Source organism: Apteryx rowi, unplaced genomic scaffold (assembly GCF_003343035.1).
Source record: "Apteryx rowi isolate R43461 unplaced genomic scaffold, aptRow1 scaffold_106, whole genome shotgun sequence".
In the NCBI taxonomy this organism is placed as follows: Eukaryota; Metazoa; Chordata; class Aves; order Apterygiformes; family Apterygidae; genus Apteryx; species Apteryx rowi.
The window spans coordinates 1,320,402-1,333,714 of record NW_020447264.1 but is presented as its reverse complement, the minus strand read 5'-3'; the positions used below and the strand labels follow the sequence as shown (position 1 = coordinate 1,333,714).

The window sequence follows — 13,313 nt, the reverse complement described above, 5'->3', positions numbered from 1 at the left end:
GTGAGAGGAGTACACTGACCACACACGCGCACTCTGCTCACGGTCTCGCGTCACATCACTCCGATGCTCCGAGTATTTCCTGGCTGCTGGCTTTAATTCCATTGAATACCTTTGTGATTCCAGTTTGTGTGTGTGCTTTAATGATTGCCTCTGAAAAAACAGAATTTGGGGTTTGAGAAAGTTCCCTTCCTTCCAGGCTCATCCACTATTTTGGATGAGTCATGAAGAAAAATGTTCCCTCACAAAGTGCCGATTGCCCAAAAGAGAAATGTTATGGGAATGTAYGGATTCCTTCAAAATTGTCAGTGAAAACATGCTCCATGCTCTCTATTTTGATGTTATATCTACAATATTAATAGTTTTGACTTTTATGTTGGAATGTATAATATTAATAATTTCAGCTTTATGGTACTATGTAGAGTTTGAACATAAAAAAATATTTTGGCACTTGCATCCTGCCAGGCCATAAAATATGAGTCAGAGTTTGCTGCAGGTCCTGAGAAATTGCCATTGCCACACTTGTATGAACTTTTCCCTGACGCTCCTCTCCCTCCCTCCCGCTCTGCGACTCCAGCTTGTCCCCACCTTTTGGCCCCCTGTTTGCACAGGCTGGAGACTCTTGCACRTGCCTCCTTCCAGTGAGAGCGATTTTCACATTCCGTTTTGTTTTCTCTCTTTGGGCCACTCAGTGGACGGCAACTGGAACGAGTGGTCGAGCTGGAGCTCGTGCTCTGCCTCCTGCTCCAACGGCACCCAGCAGCGGACGAGGGAGTGCAACGGACCCTCCTACGGTGGAGCAGAGTGCCAGGGACACTGGGTGGAGACCAGGGACTGTTTCCTGCGGCAATGTCCAGGTCAGTGGCCAATGCCTTAATCTTTTTCTCGGGTCATCCTTTGCTCCAGTTCCAGGTAGGTTTTGTAAAATCCCCATCAATTTGCTTTGGGGAAGGGTGGGACAGTTTTCACCACTAATGCAGTAATAAGGAGGTTGTGGATCATACCAATGGACCATGTAAGCCACAATCCATAGTGGTCAAATGGCCCAGGAGACCCTGGAGAGATGAGTGATTGTTTCCAGGGAAAGTCTCTTTCTAACCTCAGTTACCAGTTTTCAGCATGTGCTTAAAAAAACAAGCAAACAAAAACCTTTCCATGCCTTTGCAATGTTTCTACTTTCCTCCTTTTTTTGTTGTTTCTCTTCTCTTCTCTACCAGTTGACCACTCCTAGTTATAACTGAAGCAAACGGGGCAGCCACTATTGCTTTATCCTGGCTTTGAACCTTGTCCATAAAAAGGCCTAGCACAGGATAGCCTTGATTCATGACTAAGACTTGTTAGTAACTTTACTCATTTGGTCATGTCTCAGAAAAAAGAAAAACCTTCTGCCCATTCCTTCTGCCCAAGGTGTTGTAGCCAGTGCCTCATATTAAAAATAATCATTTTATCTTTGTATAAGTGACCGTGGGCTCCAGGAGAGCCATTTCAGGCAGGAAAAGAGACAAAAACAGGAGCAGATGTCTCAGTGCACCTAACACCAGAAGTCTGAATTTCTCAGGCTGATGCCACCACTGCAGAGTTGGAGGTGCAATTTGCCTCTTTCTCTCTCAGGGAGGGCCATTGCAAAGGGATTGAGTGGGTCTGCTGGTGTGGAAAATATTCCCACCTGAAAACAAGGCTTGAACCTCCAGAAGCCTTCAAGCTTGACCAGTGACCAATTCTTCTTGCCATGCTTCTCCTTGCCCTTTCCTTGGCTCTCTCCAGGTGCTCCATTGCTACTAGCCCATGTAGGACTAAGTGTGCCCCTGAGATGGACAGGGCCTTTCTCCCCTTTGCAAGAGAGCAGGGTTGCCCAGAAATACTTCAGCTCTTCCAGGCACTGCACACACCTCAGTCAGGTGAGCAAGTACTATCACCTGTCCACTCTGCATACAAAGAAGCTGGTAGCTCTTCAGACTGGCATACCTCTTTCATCAGTATTTCTAACCCCCTGGTTGCAACACCATCTGCATAGGACTCTGCTTTCTAGCAGCAGAGTAGGGCTAACATAAAGCAGTGTTTAACACGGGTATTGGACTTTCCTACATGGACTCTAGTAGGTTCTGTTACCTACATCCCACTCCGTCTTTGCAATTTATGAAGATTTTCAGAGACACAAAGGGCCTAACTCTCTTTTAGGCATCCTCCTCCCACTGATTTCAGAGTTAGATGCTGAAGTAACGTTGGACATAGCTTACACTCCATATGGTGCCACCTTAGAAAGCACCAGAGGTTGGACATCTCCCTTTTCTTTGATAATAATTTTCTTCCATTGCTTGGAGAAGAAGAGTGGGATCTCCCACTCTCTCAATAGGAGTTATTAGACCCAGGATGACCTGTTAACTCCTAATTAAAACCCAAATAGGAGTCAGGAGGCTTAGGTCCATGCTCTAGTTCTGTCACTGAATTGCTGTATTTCATCTGTGATGCAGGAGAGGAGAATGCTTCCCTACCTTGCAGGCTTGTTTTGAGGACTAATTAACATTTTTACAGTGTTTTGATAAATGCTATTGTTAATACAAAAGAAGTATTTCCACTGAATCTGCAGAGATGCTTGGAAAAGATACAATGGAATGAGACAACCTCTAAGCCCAGGGCTCTTGCAAACCTCCGTCCAAGGCATGGGAAGCAATGGAAACAGATGGAGGGATGTTTATTTGATGTTTCTTCATGGTTTCTCCCCAGAGGGCTCTCCTGGTCCCTTTAGACCTCTGGGCCTGAAGTATGACTCTGGGAAGGTCTGTTTTGACACATTCTTTGGGCGTCCTAACCAAACTCAAGCTATGGACTTTGCCTGGTAGATGTGGCTGCCAGGYAATTTGAATCCCTGCCAACCCTGAAAGTGTTCATGGGCAAAGCCCCAAACATGGGAGGCTTCCCCAAGCCCTCCAGATTGTCCTTGGCTTCCTCAAGGAAAGAGATGGGGTTGTTTGTGTGGGGGAAAGGATACTGAGGAGAAACACAAGAATAGTCTTCAACTGTTAAAGGGCTGCTACAAAGGGAAAGAGGACACACTGATTCATGTCTGTTGAGGATCAGACAAGGAACCAAGGCAGGAAACCTTCCTTCACACCAAGCCATGCTCTACTAACCATATATTCCAGGGTTTACCTTGGGAACTTGCTTCCCTCTGCTGCGGATGATGATGGGATGTGACAGGCTGTTTCTCTCCTCTTTTTCATTTCCAGTGGATGGGAAATGGCAGGCCTGGGGAGTGTGGGGAAGCTGCACCACCACGTGTGGAGGTGGGACTCAGAGACGTGACCGCGTGTGCTATGGGCCCTTCTTTGGTGGAGAGACTTGCCAGGGGCCCAAGGAAGAGTATAAACAGTGTAATGACAGGAGGTGTCCTGGTAAGTGCCCCACGCCTCTCGTAATGTCGCACTGGGGAGACAGGGATTTTTGGAAAGGGCTGCTGAGTACGTGTGTCAGAGAGCTTCATGAATGCAATACAGAGTGGCTGCAATCTAGTTTGACCTTGCCCATAACACAGGCACAAGACACATCAAGGCTCTTATCTAATTTTTGCCAAAGACGGTGTAAGGATCCTGCTGATTTCACTGAATGTTTGATAAATCCCATGGGTGTAAATATGGCACTTTTAATTGCTGCAGAGTCATAAGAGGAAAAGAAACAGAGATATGCTATTTCATAGAGGCAAAAAATATCACAGTCCCCAGTCCATGAAGCATTTGAGTACTGAGGATGGTGTAGTGGTTGCCCACRCTTTACCTAGCCTCTGGGAAGCCTGCATGCTACTGGCAGTATTAAACAAGACAGACACATCTATATCTGTCAGATCCTTACCCTTCCTCCCCCGATACAGCAATGGTAGCAGCATCCATCTCAGGAAAAAGGGTGCAAAAGTCTGAATGGAGGACAAGGGCTGGGGGCAGGACAGAGGAAATCTTGGGTTTTAATGTGAAAAATAAGCAGAAGGAAATAGTTACAAGTGAGAACGCTTCTGGCTGTCTCTTACCCAGTGTTAAGAGGCCAGAAAAAAAGGCCTGCGCACCATTTTTATTTTCTTTCTCAGACACATTTAAAACGCCTTCTGGTGAAATTGCTGGTGGGAAATCAATGGCCTGTGTGATGTTGGCAGTCAGACTGCATCGATCGTAACGGGCCCTGATTTTTGACCGGGAGGTTAATTAATTGTCAGAAGAGCTCACTGAGCGATGGCAGAGATTCTCGTGGAGACATCCTGGCGGTTCTAGYGAAGAGTGGGTGTCTCCTTAAAAGACGTGCTTAGCTCGACATAGAGTTGGTGGGTTTGGAGTTGACGTTTCTGGGGGAGGCTCTGCAGCGCTCAGGATAGCTCAGAGTCCCTTACGAACTGCTGAATACGAAGATAAAAGACCAAATGCTTCAGCACGGAAGTTTCACCCAGTTTAACTAGAAGAGAAACCTGACAAAGAGGCTGTGAGAAAGCGTATTCACTTTTTCCAGCTATGTTCTCATAAAAGACATCACCTCCTCTTACAAGCTGTGCCTCTCAATTAGTAGTGGCGTGTGAGAGTCTCTTCTAACTCAGTCACAAAGCTTTCCTTTGCCATAGAAAATCTTAGCACCAGGTCATCTGGTGGTGTCTACGGAGTGATGCAGATTTAGTTCAGCTTCAGTTTGTGCCAGCTGGGGCCCTGGCAGAACAAGTCCAACCTTTTCTTCTGTTTCTGCAGGGGCTTATGTCTGCACAGCGCTCAAAAGGAAAAGGCATGTGTCAGGGACTGAGCCGTGCTAGGGTTCAAAACCAGAGGGGTCTCACTACAGTCGTTAATTTGCAGAGGGGGGAAAAGGTGGAGAGTCGTCAGAGGCTAAAAATAAACCGACTCAATTTGTTCTCGAAAAAGTATCAAATGCTGGCATGATTTGATTTGAGCAGAAGAACTGAGCTTAATTGGGTTAGTTATTAAAATCTCCCAGTGCAAATAGGTCACTCTTGCAAAAAGGATTTTGCTATGAAGCAACATTTAAAAAAAAAAAAGAAGAAGAAGAAGAAGAAGAAGTGGGTGGGGGTGAAATGACTCTCTCCTGGCCTGGGAATTACTTCTGCTCTCGCTGGCAAGACAATGACAGACAATCAGTGCATTTCTAAAGAGCATCTCTAACCCACAGCATCCCTCAGCGGTCCCCAGGGAGACTGCAGGGGCAGAGAAACAGGGAAGGTTTGATGGGTCAGAGAAGGAAGAAGAGGAGCAGGTCAGATGGGAACAAACTCCCTCTCCCTCTCTGCTTTTTGATGTGCGGCGTCTGCTCCACTGCTTTGTAACTGAGGGTGTTAGAAGCTCCCTACCCCGTGCCCCAGACCCTCCTGTGAACCACAATTTGTTCTAGAGAACGTGTGACGGTGTCCAAAGCACTGGACCAGGAATCAGGAGTTTTACATTCAGCTCTCTGCCACAGGCTTTCTAGGTGGCCACAGGCCGGTCACAACTGGACAACTTAATCTCTGTCCTGCAGCTCCTTGCCAAAAGCTTGGAAATGAAACTGTCACTTTTCTGCCCATATTCTGCCTTATCTACAGAACTCACAAGCTGTTGGCATCAGGACTATTTCTGCATGTGTGCAGAATACAGAAGGGATCCTCGAGGATTTCACAGCTTGCCCTCGAGGATTTCATTACGATAGTGATTACTTAAAAGGGAATTTTAAAATGGGGGAGGGAGCATCTGTTTCCAAGCAGACACCAGAACTTGTTCATTATTGGTGTCTCCTGGATAGGCCAGGGAGGAATCTGTCTTTGAAATACAGCTGGGGCAGGATTCACACAGGCCTGGATCTGGACCCAGGGAGGTGCAGGCAGCTTGTTGGGTCCTGTAGGAGTCCTTCAAAGCAGCAGGACTTGCCATACACAGGAACTTGGGTTTGAGCCTTCCACAAAGCCATGTCGGTGCTCTGGGTAGCTCCAGAGCAGCAGCGGGATACTTCCTTCCGTGGAGATTTGCTCGTGATGCAGGTCCTGAGCTGGTCGCTGTCTTTCTGTCAACACATGCATTRCACGTTCCCCTGTGAACCTTCACTCTCACCTTCAGGGTCATTGCTGCCCAGCAGCTCCCTTGGGGGAAGTACGAAAACCCAAGGCCCCCATCCTACCTTTGCAGCATATGTGCATTTTCTCTACAACCTTGGCATATCTGTAGTGGCACCACTGGACCGTGGCACGGGCAGCGCTGGCCTGCATGGAAAGGAAGCTCAACAAGCAGCTGCCCAGCYCCGCGGCTGGTTGGCTTTGACTTTGCAGCTGCCGTTCCTGGCCAGTCGCAGGCATGWACTCAGCTTCCTGTTTATTGGTAGCTTTACACTCACAATAAATAAAAGCTGTAATTGAAAACCATTAAATATAATTTTTCTCCTCCCCACCCTCGGGAGTGATGAATAGCTTTAATACCCTACTCATGGTCCCCTCCGTTTTATGGGATGCAAGTAATGAGTTTCTCAGCAGAACCCCCTTCTTCTCTGGTGGATGCCCTCCTTCCACAGGTCGAAGCAGCTGAAAGCCGTCTCCTTCCAAAGGGCTTTTTTTGTAACATCTGTGAACACTTTTTGCACATTTCYGCAGTCTGCTGGGCTCCGCAGTAGCATTTAGAAATGAGCTGCAGATGCAAATCCAGCCTGCTGGTACTCAGRTCTTCTTCTTGTGTCCTCACATAAGATGGCAACAGGCAGAGGGCCTGGAGGAACTCCACCTGCGAGATACATTCGTCTTGTTTTTTCCTCCACTTGCTGCTCTTTCCTTCATTTTTACTCCAACCTATTTATGCAGAGCCACATTTTAGAAATATCCAACCCCAAATCTGTGTGGTGACCCTGAGGGATAGACCAGGAGTAGGGTCTGCAGCCATAGTGTTCACCCCCAAAAAGGTGGCCATTTTCCCCTTAAGCAAAAAAAAGAAAACTCTTCAGCAATAACAGTTTTCTTCCAAAGAGCTGCCACAAGGTAAGGCAGGCATATTAGCRCTTTCCCAGGTTGTTACGTGTGTATGAGCTAGCTAATCCTTGGCACGGCCTGCGGCCCAGTTCTCAGATAGCGGAGTAAACTCCAGAGAGGTTAATGGGCTTTGTCAGGGGCCAGACGCCAAGGCAGCTGTGGGTCTGGGAATTCACCTCCAGACATCCTGGCTTGCTTCACAGTGCTCTTTCCTCTGGATCATCCTCCTCTGTTTTCCCCGCGGGTTTCTCTTTTCTCCTCTTTCCTTTTCCCTCCCCATGCTCTGAGGAGGAGCTTTTACTAACGGAGTTTTTCCTTCCCTGCAGAGCCCCATGAAATCTGTGATGATGAAAACTTTGCCTCCGTGGCGTGGAAAGAGACGCCTGCTGGGGATGCTGCGGCTGTCCGATGTCCTCGCAATGCCACAGGTAAGGACAATTGCATGTCCCAGCCCAGGAGCTGGCCATCCCTCATCCCTGGCCATTCTTTGTCCAACACCTCCTAGATGGAGGGAACCTGGTTGTGGGATGAGAGGATGAGTGATGGGACTTCCCTCCCTGGGCTCAGGGCTGAATGAAATCTCTCTGGGTTTCCATGGTCCCTCACGGTTTAACCACAACTTCTTGCTCCATACTGGAGAATCTGAGGTGGTTTCTCATCCAGCTACTGCCTAGTCCTGGGACAGCTTCACTTTTAAGGGCTGCTGTGGTATGTCCACCCTGTTATCTACAAATATCTCTGCAGAAGCAGGTAGGGATCTATCATGACTGCTTATTAGAGTCCCCTGGACTCAGGTGTTGTGTTTTTCTCCATAAAAGAAGGCAACATCTGAAAGTGGGAAATCTGAACCGCATTGTTTGATCACACATAGATGTTTCTCCTTCCTTCTTAGAAACCATAGTAGCTTCCTAAACTTTTCTTTAGGTGCTCAAATAGACACTCTGACCATGGCGGTGTGAAGTGATAGTATCTGGGCAAGTAGGTGTTATCCATGGTGGCTGCAGCTGTGTGATCCTTAAGGAGTTGAAAGCACTGCAAGGGAGAAGGCTCCAGAAGATGTGCTGGTGGTGAATCCTGTCCTTAACTGGATGTTCTTCACTCCCAGGCAGGAAATGAAATGGGGGCAGCAGTTCCTGTAATGAACATAAACGATTTATTGTGTTTGAGTGAGACTGCGGATACAGGCGAACCCTGACGCTCTCTGACTCACACAGTCTGGTCCAGTCAGTGTCATCCTAAGTGCTAGCCTAGAGGAAGGGCTGTATCCATAGCAAGGTCACCAAATCATTTAGCTGTAGCAATGGGATTGTGGACCCAGCAAAGCCTGCTCCTCAGAGACTCTCTGAATGGCAGCATAATTGCTTGGACAAGGTGATCCCTATCCCCTTCCTCCTGCTGATATGTCTCTTCCTCTGCGTCACAAAGACTCATGATTACCACTGCAAAACTCACTGTAGACTGAAGCTCAGAAAGAGCCTGGGGGAGGGCTGCAGGCAGCTTTCAGAGTTTTTCAGCTGATGCAAAGATGGTGCTGTTGGATATTTATTCTTGTTGGATTTGTGTAGGTAGCATAAACCACTGTGGCTGGTTTAGTTGCAAGTACTGGACCATGTCACCTCGGGAAGCTTGTGGGACTTTCTGAGCCTGTTGTATACAACTTTGCCTTGATTAACCAGGTCCAAGTTGCTAGGCTTTTGTATCCCTTCTCATTCCCTTTCATGGTCCTGCCCCTCACTGAGAAAATGCTGGAGAAGGAACTAAAAATAACCTGTCCTACATGCCAGTGCATGTGGTTCATGCATTAGCAGATGCCCCTGCTGCTCTTCGTGCTGGTTGGTGAGCTTGTGTGGCAGCACTGGCCAGTTCTGGGTGGCCTCCATGAAGATGCTTGGCTTTTCATCCAACTGTCCCCACTCCCATGCTCTTTTCTTTCTTCTTTTAGGGCTGATCCTTCGAAGATGCACTTTAGATGAAGAAGGGATAGCTTACTGGGAGCCTCCAACATACATCAAGTGTGTTTCTATTGATTACAGGAACATACAGATGATGGTAAGGAAGACTGATCTCTCAGCTAAACAATATCTTTCAAAATTGCTTGTTATGTTGCTGTAGTTGAAAAAAAAAAAGAAGGAAAGTAGCAGTTCCATGTGAAAAGGAGATGGTAGCTCTGCCCTGCTTTTGTCTTACTCTCTCTGCTAAGCTTGTGATGTGTGGGCATCCATGGGCAAGGGATAGTTCCTCACTGAGTATTTTAATGTGATTGTAACACTTTTACTGATAATAATAACATTAAATAAGCCACTTATTTTTCATTAGTCTCAAAAATTTCACGTTGTGATGAATTCTCCCATTTTGCTAGTCTCCTGAGCCTTGCCTTAAAATGCTACTGCCTTTGTTAGAACTGTCCTTTCCTGTTCAGGACTAGCTACAGTCCCTCCTAAGATAGTTCCAACTCAGTTAAAAGACAGCCAGTTTGGGGGCAAAAATCTGTTATCTGGCCTTGGGTTACCAGCAGAATAGCCTCTGTGTAGTAGAATAACTTCTGAATCTACACACAACCTTTTCTTTGTGCGCATACCAAAAATTTGACTTCTGCTCTGCTACCATTTTATAAATATCACAGGCTCTCAGGCCAGCTGAGATTGTCAAATTCATCTAATCTGTGCTCTGAATTATGTGGAAGGTCTTAAACCTTCCCCCAGCAATTCCTTCACTGAGCTCATTAACTTGAGTTTTGACTGTCACTAACATTTGTCATGTTTCTTTCTGTTTCTCAGACCAGGGAACATCTTTCCAAAGCTCAGCGTGGGTTTATGGGAGATGGGCTGTCAGACGTGCTCCAAAACCTTGTGGAAATTTCCCAGGATGGGACCAGCTACAGTGGGGACTTGCTGTCCACCATCGATGTACTCAGGAATATGACAGAGATCTTCCGTAGGGCTTATTACAGCCCGACATCCGGGGATGTGCAGGTGAGCTGAGATGCGCTCTGGTGGACAAGTCTAGGTTACAGATGTGTGTGCATGCACAGAGCTTAGGGTTTGATTCTGTCCTTTGGAGTTAATTCAATGATGATGAGAACCAAGAGAAATTTCTGCCTGAGTGAAGTGCCTCTGTGTGCTAACAAACTCCCCCTTCAAGGCCGTTTTCCTTGGCTTGTAAAGTAAGAACTTGAAAACCAAAGTGACTCTAAAGTGTTTCAACCTGATAGCACTTATTCAACCTAATAGCACTTACTGTGGAGTCTAATTGACATGAGAGCATTGTTTGGAAAGGATTGCAGTCTGATGACTAGAGGTAAGATGATCCTGTGGTATTAGTTACCTGGATGTTGATGTGGGAAAATGTCTCGATGGATTGTCACTCTAGGATTTTACTTTCAGCAGTTGCATGCAGAGTGGCTACAAGATATACCCCTGAGATAGGTCATCACCGCATGACTTGAAACATTAAACTAATCCTACAGGATCTGCAATGGGTGGCAGAATTGGAGAAAAAAAATCAATGGTTTTGAAATCACTTGTCTCCTTCTTTCTTGTTGTGTGCTGCATAGTCACACAAAGATACCACTATGCACAGCCTCCCCTTGCTCCATCACTGCTTCTCTTTCCCAGTCACAGAGGAAAGAGGACCATAAGGAGATTTCCCTGGAAATAATTAAAACATTAGAGAATGGGGTAGGAAGGGACTTATACAAGGCTAGATTGCCTGTTCTTAACCAATTTTTGGCAGCTGTGTATTTAACTGGTTCTTAAAAATCTTCAGTAGTGGAGACAACACATATTCTCCGTCCAGTGCCTTAGAAGCTATAGCAGTCACAGTGAAAGCCTTGGATATAAGTCTTATTTTAACCTGTTTCGCTCACCACCTCCTTCTTTTTTTTTTTTTTTCTTTCTCTCTCTTTGTCTTTCTTCTCCAGAACTTCGTCCAGATCATCAGCAACCTGTTATCAGAGGAAAACCGGGACAAATGGGAGGAAGCTCAGCTGGTATGAACACTCAGCAGTTCTCTGAAACAGGACAGGCTTTCAGAGTAGGCTTAAGCTTTAAGCTAGACCTCCTAGCTCTTCTTGCCCATGATGTATTGTGGGCAGCATGCGTTGATGTCAGCCACAGACCAAAGAATACCTCCATCCACAATTGCTGTTCCCCTTGGATAACTCCTTATGATGAAAGAGACAGACGACTTGGGCATGGTCAGCTGTGGTCAGCTTCAGAGTCAGCTGCCTCTGAAGGGGTTACTGCCAATCAGCTGATCCATGCAACGAGTTGTGCATGTAAGCCTAGTGCCAGGCTACCGTGAGTCATATTTATGGAGTAACTCACGGAGCCACAGGATCTTAGCTACACACCAGGGAAAACTGGTGGTGAATACCAATTCTGGACAGAGAATCTCAGAGATCAGGCTGAGTTTGGAATCAGTGACCCTCCTGGCTTGGAATAATTCCCCTCTTCTCCTCTTGTCAAGATAAAGCAGGAGGATTACATGAGTTTTTACTCCTGGCTGAAAAGATGCAGGGCAGGCAGGATTTTCATGGGTCAGACCTTTGCTCTGCTCACCTGAGCTTCTAGCTCTGCTCAGGACAAGCTGAACATGGGCTCAGTTATATTTTACTTTCTCTCCTCACAAGGTTTGAGATTCTGCTGAGAAATTCTTTAGCTAACGCCTAGTGTACCAGGAAGAGATGTTGTTTACTGTTCTGTCCACGTTTTCCTTGCCCTCTGGCTCTTCTGTCGCAGTTGCAGTCTCTGCTTGGGCTTGTGTGAGACTTATTCCTTGTCCTTTTCTCGTTGTTTCTGCAACCTCCTGAGCCACTTGAAGCCTTTGCCTCATGGCAGCCTTCAGGAGTCCCATCAGCAGCTCTGGTGGAGGGGTCCATGGTAGTACTAGTTCCTTGTCCGTTCCTTGTCCCTGCACCTTGGAAGATAGACCCCACCTTGCCTTGGTCTCAGCACACAATATAACCAGGACAAGGCACGTAGCTCGGTTTCTGAGAGACTTTGATCCCATGGAAGGTCCCTGTAGGTGTGGGTCTGAACATGGCAGCTCTTTTTTAGCCAGCCTTTGCTGTTGTAAAATTCCTCAGAAAGGTTAGAAAATACCAAATAAGCAAGAAAGAATTGCCTGGTGCGAACAGCAACCCCAGAAGCTAGTTTCAGTGGCATCAACCGTGAAAGTCCTCTGGAAAGAAGTCTTGACACCAGATGCCGGCATGCTCATTGGCAGTCCGCTACTTGAGAAAGAGGCTTGCATAACCCAGTATGTCACAGCTCCTTCATGACACAGGATCTCCACCGAGAGCTGAGAGGCCTCGTGAACCTGCACTTCCTCTCTTTTTCTCCCTGAGGCCTGGCAGTGACCCATTGCATTTGGAAGTGGATGGCACGGTCTGCCTCCAGGCGAGATAAAGGACCAAATGCTCAGTCCCAAGAGCACAGGTGTGTGTATGTATTTCAGAGAAGCACAGAGGAGATTGTTGAGTTGTTATGACAACAAGGAAACCCTGTTGATCCCCATAAAAACAGCTGCAGCTTACGTTTTGCGGCAATTCGTTCCCACTGGCTTTCCCTGTACAATCTGCTCTTTGCACCTATAGATAGATATAGCCCAGCCTGCTGCCAGCGCTACAGCATCCTGCATGAGAAGTGGGACCAAGATGGTCTAAACTRCTACAGGGAATTCTTGCCTGACTCCTTTTAGTGGGAATTGAGATCACAGCCCAACACTGTGGCTTTAGGACAGAGCCTGTCCTCAGAAATCTTACAGACACAGGATAACAACAGAGGCTTGAGCAGCACCTGTCCTTCTCCCTCAAAGCTACTGGAGAAAATTCAAGACCCACATTTGGCTAGATTAACTTATTCTTTTTTAAAAAGGGCTTTGGCTCCCAATTTGCACATTAAAAATATACCCAGCTCAATTGCACTCCATTACACTGCCCTGTGGCCTCTGGGTAGAGGTGTTGTTCGAGAAAAGAAAAAAAAATCAGAAATGCATTCAAACAGAGAAGGGCTACAAGGTCATTTGGGACATAGTGTTGGCCATGATAAGATAGAAGCCTGAAAGAAGATGACTAACATGGCCTTGGTTTAATTTGGGCTTGCAATTTCAATCAACAGTAGAATATATGAATATACTCTTAAAAATAACTTCCCCTCTTACTTCTACTCCTTATGAGTGGACCTGCAGTACTAGCAGGATTTTTTTGATTTGATCCTAATACAATTTTAGCTCACCAAGCTTCTTTTGGACAGACAGACAGACAAACATGCATGACCAGCTCTGCACTTCTTTGCCCATAGACTTGCCAGCTTAACCTTCCTTCTACGTCAGTCCATCCTGCTGCCCT

At 46.6% G+C, this 13,313-nt stretch overlaps 1 protein-coding gene across 1 annotated transcript in view; it reads left to right on the top strand.

The window, feature by feature from the left end:
* ADGRB1 (adhesion G protein-coupled receptor B1) overlaps positions 1-13,313 on the top strand; it is a 206,051-nt gene that overhangs the window by 64,260 nt on the left and 128,478 nt on the right. Inside the window, exons 6-11 of the mRNA XM_026069494.1 lie at positions 690-854; positions 3,225-3,389; positions 7,291-7,392; positions 8,907-9,013; positions 9,742-9,936; positions 10,884-10,952. Coding sequence (XP_025925279.1) covers positions 690-854; positions 3,225-3,389; positions 7,291-7,392; positions 8,907-9,013; positions 9,742-9,936; positions 10,884-10,952 — 803 coding nt within the window. The remainder of the gene's footprint in view (positions 1-689; positions 855-3,224; positions 3,390-7,290; positions 7,393-8,906; positions 9,014-9,741; positions 9,937-10,883; positions 10,953-13,313) is intronic.